The sequence below is a fragment of the Quercus lobata genome, chromosome 8 (genome assembly GCF_001633185.2).
Source record: "Quercus lobata isolate SW786 chromosome 8, ValleyOak3.0 Primary Assembly, whole genome shotgun sequence".
Classification (NCBI taxonomy): Eukaryota; Viridiplantae; Streptophyta; class Magnoliopsida; order Fagales; family Fagaceae; genus Quercus; species Quercus lobata.
Window position 1 is genome coordinate 57,075,140 of NC_044911.1, and position 14,172 is coordinate 57,089,311.

General features: G+C 32.6%; 1 protein-coding gene and 1 pseudogene across 2 annotated transcripts; both read right to left on the minus strand.

Moving 5' to 3' along the window:
• Positions 1-375: 375 nt before the first annotated feature.
• LOC115957120 lies at positions 376-7,460 on the minus strand (annotated as a pseudogene).
• A 572-nt stretch (positions 7,461-8,032) lies between these two features.
• Positions 8,033-13,580, minus strand: LOC115957302 (protein NRT1/ PTR FAMILY 2.7-like). Of its 2 annotated transcripts, XM_031075524.1 has the most exons (4): positions 13,306-13,580; positions 12,973-13,190; positions 9,920-10,458; positions 8,033-8,988 (listed from the first exon to the last, which is right to left on the minus strand). In XM_031075524.1, exons 1-4 carry the CDS (start codon positions 13,403-13,405, stop codon positions 8,151-8,153), a joined length of 1,695 nt encoding a protein of 564 aa, XP_030931384.1. In that variant the 5' UTR covers positions 13,406-13,580; the 3' UTR covers positions 8,033-8,150. The 2 variants fall into 2 exon arrangements, with proteins under 2 accessions (XP_030931384.1, XP_030931385.1); XM_031075525.1 differs by lacking the exon at positions 13,306-13,580 and having other exon boundaries at positions 9,920-10,465; positions 12,973-13,033.
• Positions 13,581-14,172: the final 592 nt, after the last annotated feature.

A 14,172-nucleotide genomic window follows, 5' to 3' on the forward strand; every position in this document is an offset into this window, starting at 1 on the left:
ACGCTTCTAAAAATAAAAGAGCAATACACAAAAAATTTCACAAGATTTTTCACAACAATTGAGTTGGCAAATTTTTACTAATTCTCATCTAGGTCTATCATTAATATCATTTTTTAACATACCGTTATTAATCTGCCACATCAACAGGTATGAAAAGTTTTGTCAAATTTTTTACATCTATAGACATTGTCAAAAAAAATTTCTAGGTGATTCATATTAATTAGTAATTTTGCATCTAACAAGATAATAGAGTTTAAGCAATATTTAGATTTTCTTAAAGTCATTTTTAAATATATAAAAACCCCAATTCATTTTTCGCCTTAGGCCCCTCAATGCATCAAGCCGTCCCTGAAAACAGTCTCAATCTTCCAGATTCTAGAGAGCCAGAACTGAAGGCCCATCATGTTCCTCAACATTTTGATACTTAAACAACTTGGCACAAATTAGATAGTAGCCAAAATTCAGCACTCCCATCACTGTTAATATCCAATACACATTATCCAATCTTCCAGTGTTAATATTATCTGGCAACCATCCTGTGATTTGATCTATCAAATCCATAATTGCCGGGCTTAGGAATTAAATAAAAGATTGTCCCAATAAACAGTCGTATTCTTAGTAATAAAGATTACAATTCCTATCGTAATTCTCATTCAGTGTACCAAAACACGAATTAGATGGATTAGATAAATCTTTTATTTAATAAAACGGATTACGATAGATCATGAATTACGATAGATGGATTCTCTGGCAACCATCCTATGATTTGATCTATCAAATCCATAACTGTCGTAATTGGGTTTAGTATATAAAACTCATTTACCCATTAAAACTCATTTAACTGATTGTTTCTAACACAAATCCAACACAACCCAATTATTATAGGTAAACTCTAACCCACCCAATTACCAAAATTACCAAAATGCCACTAAAGTGAAAATGACCAAAGTACTCTAAAAATATTAAACAAATTTCTTGTACTTTCCCACACTTTCTCACCTACCAAACAGTTGAAATCTACCAAAAATAAGAAAAATACAGAAAAGCCCTAAAAAATCTTACCCCAAATCAAAGAAAAAAAAAACTTATTTAGTTTTTTTTTTTTTTTTTTAATCCAACAAATTTTCTATTTATTTTTTCCCCCAAAAATAATCAACTACATAAATTCGACCAGCCAAACAACCGTTACTTTCCCAGTAACCAAACATCTTTTCTTTACCATTTCATAATTTTCCCAGCAAACAAAACAATTTCCACACATTACACCCTTCTCTGTCACCAAACTCCAAGACAATTCAACGGAGATGCGAGGCTTCAAACCCGGTGTGGAGTGTAGGGAATACACAAAAAGGATGGATGGTCCAGCGTCTTCAGATTCATGGAGGATTAAGATATCGGTGGTGATCAAAACGAAGTCGTTTTGAGACAAGAGACCTAATTTGCATATCATCGAGTACTCCCCTCTTCAATCTATAACTACCATCTCTTGTGCTCCGCCGCCTCTGCCTCCGCCTCCGCTGCTTCCTCCTCCGTCCCTCATCGCTACTGCTAGGTCCTCCACCGCTGCGGCCATTGATGTTGATGACGACGATGATGGTTGTGATGGCTCTGATGATTGGACGGGTGCAGAGGATGACGATGAGACCACCTCAGGTGAACTCTGAAGCTTTGAAGCTGTTAGGTTTCCGATTAAAACGTGATTGGAGGCTGAAAAAAATGAGGGAAAATGAAACGTCTGAGGGCTGGGTTTTTTTTTTTTTTTTTTAATTTATTTAGGGATAGGGTGGGTTGAATTTGGGTATATTGTTTTTGGGTTAAATGGGGCTAAATGGGTTTTTAGTTAAAACCCAATAATCAATGGGTTTAATTGGGTTGATACCCATTTAACTCAATTAATAATTGGATGGGTTTGGGTTTAATTAGAGTGGGTGGATTTAGGCGGGCAAATGGGTTTGGACATATTTTGCCACCCCTAAGCGCAACATAGACCAGCCTCTCGGTGTTGGGATCAACGTTGTGTTCCCCCTTTATTGTGTTTTTCTCTCACTTTGGCTGCTAAGTTTCTCTCTTTCATCGGCTGCCGTGATTCTCACTAGAATATAGAAATCATGTTATTGTTGGGGTTAATGTGTTTGTTTGGGTTCCACCTAGTAGAACTGAGTGAGGGTGGAGTTTTGCTTGGTTTTTTTTGGCTCATTTGTAAAGTGGAAAACGTGAGGTTTAAGTAATAAAATTTGCTAGGATTTTATTATTATTATTATTTATAATTCAATAGTTATGTGAGTTCTAATTAGCTTAACTGGTAAAGTCTTTAAAAACTCTTTCAAAAAAAAAAAAAAAAAGTCAATAGTTACAATTATGAGGAAATGAGAAATTTAATTTAAAGCCTAAATGTCTCAAGTCTTTATTTTTTTATCAAACATTTATAATCCTAATTTGCACCCCAACCACCCCCAAAAAAAAAAAAATCACCAAAGAAATAATTAGTGACTTGTGTGTCCTACCACCGACCACGTACTATATCTTTTTTTCGAAGGTCACCACTTGAGTCTTCATGACATTTTAATATCGTGAGTGAGTGGCAAGTTATGCTTTTGGGCATTAAGATATATATATATATATATATATATATATACCTACTTTTTTTTTTTTTATTGATGAAATTGGGCATTAAGATATATTATATTCATTCCAATTCCTAAATTCAATTATGATAATTTCCTATGTTATAATGTTGGCTACATTGATTAATGTTAATATAAATAAAAAGCAAAAATCTAAAACAATAACCACCAAAAACATATATATATATATATATATAGAGAGAGAGAGAGAGAGAGAGAGAGAGAGAGAGAGAGAGAGAGAGTTAAAGTGACTCATACCTGAAGCTTTTAGTTGATGCACCAGCTTCCATTTTTAACACACTAATGGTTCCCAAATAATAATCTTGGTTTCCAGAAATTCCCACTGATTTCCTTTTCCGAATTGCCGCAACCATGACACGAGCTATTCTTGTGAACGGACTTCCTTTTGATTTAACTTGGCGATAGAATCGCTTTCCTAATACAAATAGGACTACTGCAATGGCATTGGCAACGGCACATATTCCAAACCCCAATCCCCAACCCACATTGTCTTGGATATAAACAATGACACAGAAGCTTATTGCATTTGCTACGTACAAGGTGAAAAAAATACCAGTTGAAGAAAATTCCATGATCATTGGGCTTGTCAAATTGTTCGGCTCCCATAGTTGCAATTGTGAAGCGTGTGCCTCCAAGTCCTAGTGAAGCCAACCCTAGGGTCATATAGAGGACTGCATGTTGAAGATTTGATGGGGTTTCACACGTATATGAGCCAATTACACATTGGGCTGGCCTCAAGGAATTAATGTATTGTAGCAGTTAGGGTGAACATGATCATACCCTGTATTCTCAAAAGAAATTAGTGACATTCCATTTTGTTAAGGAATATATATATATATATATATATATATAATTTATTTATGTAAATTATTTTTTAAATTAGTTTTTTATTACCTAATTGAATATTTCTCACCTAATGTTGTGCATGATATTATTCACAAATTCATCACATTATGAGTAATTATCACCAAAGCTACAATATGTTACTTTAATAGGGTATCTACCAATCCAAAAATATGTATATATTATTGGTATGACCATATGATACTTGGAATAATTAAAAAATTATATACAAACTTAAATTTTTTTAAAATTTTCCACTAACAAATATCATAAAAGCACTCATTAATAGGACTCTTAGCTTATTATAAACTTATTGTAAATTAATAGACACAAAGACTAACGAATCCACTATTTTTGTCTTTATTTACTTTTTCTCATAAATAATAATTATAAGGATGTGACTTGCGAGCTAAAACTCATGAGTGACATTAAAAATGTATGTAAGGAAGATAACGTATTACTTACCTCCATCATATTGGGTTTTTGCATTATCAATAAAATAAAGGTCACCCGCTAAAAAAAATCCTTATTATAAACTTACTGGAAATTAATACACACAAAGACTTTACACACAAAGACTTTGAATCCAAGATTTTTATCTTTATTTATTGTTTCTTATAAAAAATAATTACAAGGATGTGACATTGGAGCTAATACTCATGAGTTACATTAAAAAATTATGTAAGATAAAGTATTATTTACCACCACCATCATATTGGGTTTTTGCATCATCAATCAAATAAAGAGCACCATTAACAAATGTTTTTATTGATTAGCTTATTTAGTGTCTGTTTGTTACACTATATATAAAAAAGCAGTAAATAATTACCAGTAAGGAAACAAAGGAGAAGATGAGAACGACAGGGAAGGAGCCTAAGAAAGAGTCGGCAATGATGGCACCGGCAACAGGAAAGAGAGAGAAGCAACCGAGAACAATGTTGTTTATTTTTGTAGCTGCAATGCTTTTCACATTATATTTTGTTATTAGATATACTATCAAATTCGATGCCCACCCACTAGCTACTAGGGAAAGACCCATTAGAGTTCCTGCGTGAAAAAATAAAAAATAAAAAATAAAATAAACAGTGCATATATATATATTATATATATAGTGCCATTTAGTTTAGACCAACTTAAAAATGGAGTTTATTTTTTATTTTATTTTTTATGGGAAAAAATGAAATGGTGTTTATATTATAGCACAAAGAGAGAAAGAAAGAGATAGTGACCTATGATAAAGGGAAAGGTAATCCACCCTCCTCGTTTGGACTCCTTAGATGCTTGTCCACCTTCATTTGGTGTAGTCAAGGCAGAAAGCCTCCCTTCAAACTGTTTTGATTCTATGCCTTCCACTCTTTCTCTTTCTTTCTTTCTCTCTGAACTATATTTGAGCTAAGCAGATATATCCTATATCAAACACCTCTATTATATAGGAAGCTTCTCTCTCTCTCTCTCTCTCTCATATATGCATTATTAAAGATCTGACATATTTTATTTGGTAATGGAAAAAAACCAATAAAGAATTGTTACTAGGAAGGAAGGTTCCCTGTAATGTATACAAAATTTAGACATGATAGAAACAAAAATAATATAAGAATTGTGGAAAAGTTCTTGATTCTTATATACAATCGCAAAAAGCCATGATTTTCCATATTAATAAATTCGTCATTGTTACTAGTACCCACTCGACTTTTTTTTTTTTTTCCTAGGAAAATAAAAGGTGATTGGATTACAGGAGAAGAGAGAGTGTGTTTGTGTTGGGTTTTGTAAAGCCTAGTTATGTTTGATTCGGTTGACAACCCGACCCGACCCAATCCGAATAATGTTGCTTTTTTTTTTTAACGGACTTTGGTGATTAGGATTTGTTGGTTGTAGTTTTTTGAGAGATGGAAAAACTGTATGGTCGCACTTTGTATTTTTCCCTAATAATAATGAAATCCCTGCAACTCTGTGAATATAGGTAAATTGTCAAACCACGTAAATATTGTCTTGTGCGTGTAATTGTTTTTCTTTGGCATGTGTTTTCTCTAATTTTTTGTTTCTCACAAGTTGAGAATTTCGTGTCAATTTTCTACAACTGGTATCAGAGCCTGGGTTAGGTTTGAGTGGGAGTAATGGCAAAGAAAGCAGGAAAGGCGTTTGGAATAGAAAAGTTCGATGGCATAAACTTTGGATTTTGGAGGATGCAAATCAAGGATTATCTTTATGGGAAGAAGTTGCATCTGCCGTTTCTAGGGGAAAAACCTGAGATTATGCAGGCTGAGGAATGAGCTCTTCTTGACAGACAGATATTGGGAGTTATCAGGTTAATTCTGTCTAGGTCTATTGCACACAATGTTGTAAAGGAGAAGACCACAGCAGATTTGATGAAGGCTTTGTCTGGTATGTATGAAAAGCCGTTAGCAAACAACAAGGTGAATTTGATGAAGAAACTCTTCAATCTGAAGATGGCAGAGAATGCATTAATAGCACAACATCTGAATGAATTTAACATTATCACAAATCAATTGTTGTCTGTAGAAATTAATTTTGATGATGAGATCCATGCACTGATCGTTTTGGCTTCTTTGCCAAATAGTTGGGAGATAATGAGGATGGCAGTAAGTAATTCTACAGGAAATGAAAAGTTGAAGTACAATGACATACGAAATTTAATTCTGACTGAGGAGATTTGCAGAAGAGATGCAGGTGAAACCTCAGGATCTAGTTCTGCCCTAAACCATGAAACAAAAGGCAAAGGTAATGACAAAAATTCAAATTGGGCAAATCAAAATCCAAAAATTCTAATTGGAACAGAAGTAAATCTAGATCAAATCAACAAGTACAATGCTGGAACTGTGGGAAAACGAGTCACTTTAGAAAGCAATGCTAAAGTCCTAAAAAGAAGAATGAAGATGATTCTGCTAATGTTGTAATAGAAAAGGTATAGGATGCATTACTTCTTGCAGTAGATAGTCCACTTGATGATTGGGTTTTGGACTCAAGAGCTTCATTTCATACCACTCCACACCGAGAAATCATACAGAACTATGCTATAGGTGATTTTGGTAACGTGTATTTGGCTGATGGTACAGCCTTGGATGTTGTGGGTATAGGAGACGTCCGTATATTGTTGCCCAATGGGTCTATTTGGTTATTAGAGAAGGTTCGACATATTCCTGACCTGAGGAGGAATCTGATTTCTGTTGGACAACTTAATAATAAAGGGCATGCAATACTATTTGTTGGTGATACATGGAAGATTACAAAAGGAGCCAGAGTATTGGCTCGTGGAAAGAAGACTGGTACTCTATATATGAACTCAAGTCCAAGAGACACAATTGCAGATGCTTGAGCAAGTACTAATACAAGCCTATGACACCACAGACTTGGTCACATGAGTGAGAAAGGGATGAAGATACTACTGTCAAAAGGAAAACTACCAAAATTAAAATCCATAGATTTTGACATGTGTGAAAGCTACAACTTAGGAAAGCAGAAAATGGTGAGCTTCTTGAAAACTGGCAGGACACTAAAGGCTAAAAAATTGAAGTTAGTACACACTGATTTGTGGGGGCCTTCTTCGGTTGCATCCCTTGGAGGTTTAAGGTATTACATCACTTTCATTGATGACTCAAGCAGAAAGGTATGGGTTTATTTTCTGAAAAATAAATTTGATGTATTTGAAACTTTTAAGAAGTGGAAGGCCATGGTTGAGACAGAATTAGGTTTGAAAGTAAAATGTTTAAGTTCAGATAATGGAGGAGAGTATATAAATGGGGGATTCAGTGAGTCTTGTGCTGCACAGGAAATTAGGATGGAGAAGACAATTCCTGGGACACCATAGCAGAATGGTGTGGCTGAGCGCATGAACAGAACTCTTAATAAGCGTACTAGGAGTATGAGATTGCATGCTGGACTATCAAAAACTTTTTGGGCTGATGCTGTTAGCACTGCAGCTTACCTGATAAATCGAGGACCATCAGTTCTCATAGAGTTCGAACTTGTGATGTTTTGGCCTAATGATAAAAAATAATAATCATAGAAGGATGGTGATGATCACTCCAAAACTTAACATAGTAAATTGGAAGTGATAAAGGATTTTTCAAATGAGTCTTTTAGTTCTTAGTTGCATAAGGATGGTGAGGTAGCTAGGTATTTATACCATTCTCATAATCAAATTATTCTTCAATGTCTGGGTCTCTCGTAGTGAAGCCTAAGGCCCTTGGGCCATGTATCACTCACCCACAAAACTCATAGAGGATATAGCCCAGTCATGTATAGGAATTTGTTTATACATATCTTATTTAGGGTATGCAAACAATAGGTGTGTAAATGGTTTTTACAAAGTGTAGATGGTCTTGGAACTTAGGGGCGTTTGTTTGGTTTCTTTTATAAAGAGAATCAAACCTCCCCCTCCTCCTCCCTCACTTGTTGTAACAATTAAATTTAAAAAAATAAAAAATTAATGGCCTTTACCAATGCTTTTAAGGTATTATTTAACTTCATCACAAAAAGGGTCTAGACATGTAGAATAAGTAAACCAACTTCACACATAGGGTAAGTAAACCAACTTCATCTCAAACAACTATTTATTAAACTCTAAAATGGCACAAATTTCCTTCCTTCACACATAGAGTAAGTAAACCAACTTATAAAAACACTCAATTTATCTTCCCAATTTTAGAGAGCAGACCTCGAATCTCCATCATGTTCCTCAATATTTTGGTATTTGAACAACTTGGCACAAATTATATAGTAGCCAAAATTCACCACTCCTATCACTGTCAACATCCAATACACATTGTCCACTCTTCCAACATTAATATCATCAGGCAACCATACAGTGGTTCGCTTTACCAAATCAATTATAGCTGAGCTTAGAAAAAACCCAATTGCGAGTAATAATGAGATCATAGCAGTTGACATACTTTTTAGTGATATTGGAAATTCTTGATAATATAATGCAACTGATCCTGGTAAATGGAACCCTTCTCCAATACCCACAATGGCTAGTGGCACCACAAGCCAAAATGCTGACATGGGCACAACCAAACTAGGTTGGTTAGTGTGGCTGTGGGTTCGAACTACATGGAGTCTTCGAATTTCAATTAAGGCATATCCCACCAAACTAAGGATATTGATTACATGTCCAATTCCAATACGTTGGACTGGTGTCAAAGGTCGATGGGTTAGATTTCGCCACATGGGAGTGAAGAAACGATCAACAATGAAGATTGAGATTGCTGTAGCTAAAAAGTTGAAGAGTAGGAATGACCCAGCTGGGAATTTGAAATGTGGCCCAATGTGTCGATTCAGGGTTAAGGCTTGGAGGGTTATGAGGCTACTAGAAATACCTATTGAAATACTTAAAAAAATGCCAGTAGACCATAATGGGATAAGTTTTATCAGGGTTTTGAGGGCTTCCACTTCTTCCATGGTACACAATCTCCATGATCTTGCGTAATAGCCATCTAATTGTTTGTCATCTTCAGTTATCAAAGCTGCACGATTCAAAAATCTGTATGGAAGTGGTGACATTTTAGTTTTACAAACAATAATCTTTTTTATTTTGATAAATATAATAAAATTTCAACTTATGGCATAATTCATGATTGTTCTCTTAAAAAATAGTCAAACAAGGAAAACTAAAACAGTCCACATCAGTACAAATAACTTGGGAAGCAAGAACTATTGGGTAGACCCAACCATGATATGGTGGGAACAAAATTTGGACCGACACAATCTAAGAAAATTAAAATGAAATGAAAGGTTTTATTCATTGTTTTGGGTAAAAGTGTTACGGATTCATTGAAGGAATTACCTATATAATCATAAAACTAGTTTAATTATATATTTGAAGTCTAATTTATATAGGGGAAAAAACGTCTATTATATTGGTTAAATAGGTTTGTGTTTAAATAGGTTTGTGTTTAAAATAATTAAGTCAATTTGTATTAACACAAATAATAAATCAAGTCATTTCATTTCATTTTATTTTATTTTATTTTTGAGAAACAAGTCATTTCAAGTTGATTATAGGTTAAGCATATCAACACAAAATTGACCCAATATATTATTACTCATGTCAAAATGGTCAACCTTTTTAACATGAACTTATTTACATTAAACACCAACCAACAAATAATTGTGTTGTGTTTATGTGGTGATCACTATTAATTTCAAGCATTACCGCCCTTAAAAGGTTATAGGTAATCAAATTATCAAAGGCATATGATGTTAGAGATAGTGTCATTTTTAATATTTGAGTTATTCTACTTAATCAAGTAATTGAATATTTAATAGATAAGTATATTGATCTATTATGCATAACAAACTTTTCTTTAGTTTTTCTCTCTTTTTTCACCATTATAATATCAATTAAAATACAAAATGGTGATATATAGCTAAGATAATTTCCAAAACAGATATATAGTTAAAGTGATTCATACCTTAAACTTTTCATTGATGCATCATCTTCCATTTTTAATGCCTCGGTGGTTCCAAAATAATAGTTATGGCTTCCAAAAGATCTCAGTATATTCCTTTTCCGAATAGCTGCAACCATGACACGGGCTATGCTTGTGAAAGGGCTTCCTTTTGACTTAACTTGGCAATAGAATTTCTTTCCCATTATAAATACGGCTAAGCCAATGACATTTGCAATGGCACATATTCCAAATCCTAACCCCCAACTCACATTGTCTTGTATATAAACAATGGCACTGAAGCTAATTGCATTAGCAATGTACAAGGTTAAATAATACCAATTAAAGAAAATTCCTTGATCATTGGCCTTGTCAAATTGTTCAGCTCCCATAGTTGCAATTGTGAAGCGTGTGCCTCCAACTCCTAGTGAAGCCAGCAATAAGGTCATGTAGATGACTGCATATTGAAAATTTGATGGGGTTTCACATGGGTATGAGCCAATTACACATTGAGGTGGCCTCAAGGAATGTATTACAGCCGTGAGGGTGAACATGATCATACCCTGAATTCTCAAGAATGAAATAGAATGAAAAAAAAAAAAAAAAAAAAAAAAAAGAAGGAAAAAGAGAGATTAATTTCATCTAAAATAGACAGTTTGTGACATTCCATTTTGTTGATCAATATAAAATTATTTAAGAAAATATTCTAAATTATATTTTAGATTACACAAAATTGAAAAAAAAAATTCGGTGAATATTGCTCCTGATATCATTCACAAATCTGTCAAATTATGACTAAAGCTATAGTCTATTACTCTAATTGGGCGTCTAAAAATCAAAAGGTATATAAATGTCCATGCATTTCATGGATTAATCAAGAATCATTTGTAAACTAAAAAAAATATTTAAAAAATATAATACAATTTAAATAATAAAATAGATTTTAAAAATAAAAGAATAATAATCATTTTAAGTTACATCTCACATGATGTATGCAAATTATATAATTCCAAATTTAATAAAAAACTATAGATTATAATCGATTGTAAAATTAGTTAAAATAGAACATAAATAAACTCCTTTGAGATATGGAATTTTATTATGGATATTTTTTGTGACCATAAGTAAATAACTTGTAGAAAAAAAATAGTAATTATTAAATAAACCATTATTATATAATTTACAATTCCTATTTAGTATGATAGAGTTTTTATAATTTCACGTGGAAGGTTTTTTTAATATATTTTAATCCTAACTTATTTGAATTTTTATTACTTTTAGTTAATAGTAGTTCATTGGGGGATGCAAATAGAAATGCCTTAAGATGTCTATGGAATTGAAAATTTTTAAATTTTAAGATCTAATAAAATGGCAGTCGCATAATAGAGATTAGGCTTAACCATAATATCTAAGACCCAACTGTTGTTATATTTGTATATGATGTGTTTGTTATGACAAACTTAGTTTAAAAGTTGTAATACTGAAAAGCGCATAGCTACATTGAGGGCAACCATTTCCATAATTTCATTTGAAAATTTTATATTTAGTACAACAATTTTATGATATTAAGTCATGTCAAGAATATATTAATTGCTTGGATTAACTTGAAACTAACGTGTATCTATGGTGGAAGACCAAAAATAAAATTGGTAGAAATAGTAATCAACTTCATATCAATTGAGAAAGTAATTGAAAGTATGACTTCAGCTTAATAAAAAAAAAAAAAATTCTTTGTGTGTATGTCTATATAAGTAATAATTTTATCTATTTCCTCTTTTCTATTTCAAATGAAATATAGAGAAATTGCACTTTAAATGAGATTATTATTTTTTTTTAAATGCAAAGTGCTTTGATTTTTTTATTTCTTTGTTCCAAGAAAAAATGGGGATTTGGTGTGAACTCACAATCTCACATCATGTGATAATAATAGATAATACCAAGTATATATATACTTGTCAAACTAATTATTATATATACTTGTCAAATAGATTTATAAATACATTTATCATCACAAATAAAGTGCATTAACTTAGAAGTAATGCTATAGTTATAAACTATTTTATAACGTTTTTACAAATTGTTATTATGTCCAATTTCTTATATATTGGTTCCAGGGACAGAGTTAGAACTTAGAATTAAGAGGGGTGGCTCTAATTACGTACAGTAACTCCAACCTCCAACTTTGCTGCTTAGACATTGAGGGTTTTTTTTTGGGGGGGGGGGGGGGGTCTTTGATGTGTATGTTTGCTACTAGGTAAGGACAAAATTATTCTACTAAAATTTTTTTAAAGGGCCAAGTTGTTTGTTTTGGGTAAAATTTGTTAGTTGGACTTAATTTTTTTAGTTTTGCTATTAGTAATTTTTATTGTTGCGCTAATGTTTTTGGACTTGTATATTTTGTTTTAGATTTTAGATCTATAATTTTTTATGACCTTTAAAAATAGAAAAATGTGAAGGATACAAACTTGTTTTATCAATTAATGATGTGGTGAGTGTTATTAGTAAGTAAAAAAAAATGATATAAATGGTGAGCTTAGATACAAACCAATAAAAATTTGCTATCTCAACACTTTTTAAAAATATTGTAGAAAATTTTGTGACTATATTATTACTCTTAAAAAAATCAATGATATTGTTAAGAGGGCAAAGTGTAATTTTATAAAACAAAATTACTAAAATTAATACCAATATATATACTAATATATTTTAGGAAAAAAAAAAATATCAAGGGGGGCCATTGCCTCCCAAAGCCCATGCTTAGTTCCATCCCTGATTGGTTCTCATCTAGGTTCACCTTAACAATTAACATCATGTTTTCATTTACCACTCACTAGATCAACAATAACCACTCACTATATCAACAATTTGTAAATTTTTTTTGTAAAAATGTTTATATTTCTAGTATTACTCTTAACTTAGTAAGTTGAGAACTTAGTACCAACTCTTTTAAAGAAATACACACACACAAGGTGATGAAATGAGATTCTAATAACTATTCCCCCAAATTTATACTCTTTGACTAACTTAGTAAATTGAGAACTTAGTAATTCTTTTTTTTTTAAAGAGACACTAGTTACCAGCAAGGAAACAAAGGCGAAGATGGAAACGACAGGGAATGAGCCAGAGAAAGAGTCAGAGATGATGGCAGCAGCAATAGGAAAGAGAAAGTTGCAACCGAAGGCAATGTTGAATATTTTTGTAGCTGCTATGCTTTTAATGTTATACTCTGTTATTAGATACACTAACAAGTTCGATGCCCACCCACCAGCTACAAGAGTAAGACTGATATGACTTCCTGCTCAATTAAGACAAATCCATATATTAGACCAACTTAAAAATTTTGAGTTTAAATTAGAGCACAAACAAGTATAGTAAAAGAGAGAGAGAGAGAGAGAGAGAGAGAGAGAGACCTATAATGAAGGGGAAAGTAACCCAGCCTCCTCTCTTGGAGTCAGTATTATTAGATGCTTCTTGTTGTTGTGCACCTTCTTCAAAGTGTAGTGATTCCATTCTTTCTTTCTCTCTAAACTAGATTTGAGCTAAAGATATTGTGCAGAAGATTTCGTTGGTATCTGCATTATATAAGAAGGTCTTGTCTCTATGTCACACACACATTGACTATTACGTTTACGAATATTGAATAGAGATTCTTAGATCCGTTTGGATACAGTTTATTTTGCTGAAGATTGAAAATAATAAAAATAATAATAAAAAAGTTATTGTTCATTGGCCAGGTATTGCTCATTTGCCTAATTGCACTGTTCATGTTTCATGAACAATGCAACAAACGCTGGTTATATATAAAATAAAAAAAATAAAAATAAAAAGCTGAAAACGCAAAACGCTGAACACGTTTCAGCTATCCAAACCACACCTTATAGTTGGGGCACATACATTTATGGCAATCTCTTCAATCAAAAACCCCCCCACTAGCACATGTCACGGTCCCATACAACTATTCTTCCTAGAAGAAATTATTAGTGTTATGACTGTTGTATGGTCTTTCTCCGTTATTTGCTACTTATACAAATGTGACACTACCTAATGACTTTTATGTTTTATTTCTGGTGCTAATTAATAAGATAATGCACACATTTACATCCGCGGCGTGGTTCTAAGAGAACCACTTCAATAATTCTTCCAATAAACCTAATAATTTCTCATTTGCACATGTTCATTCAATATTAATAAAACGAGAACATCTACTGACACAAAAAACAAAACAAAAATTCACACTTAACTAGTGTGGCAAATTTTTTTTTTTTTTTTTTGAACGA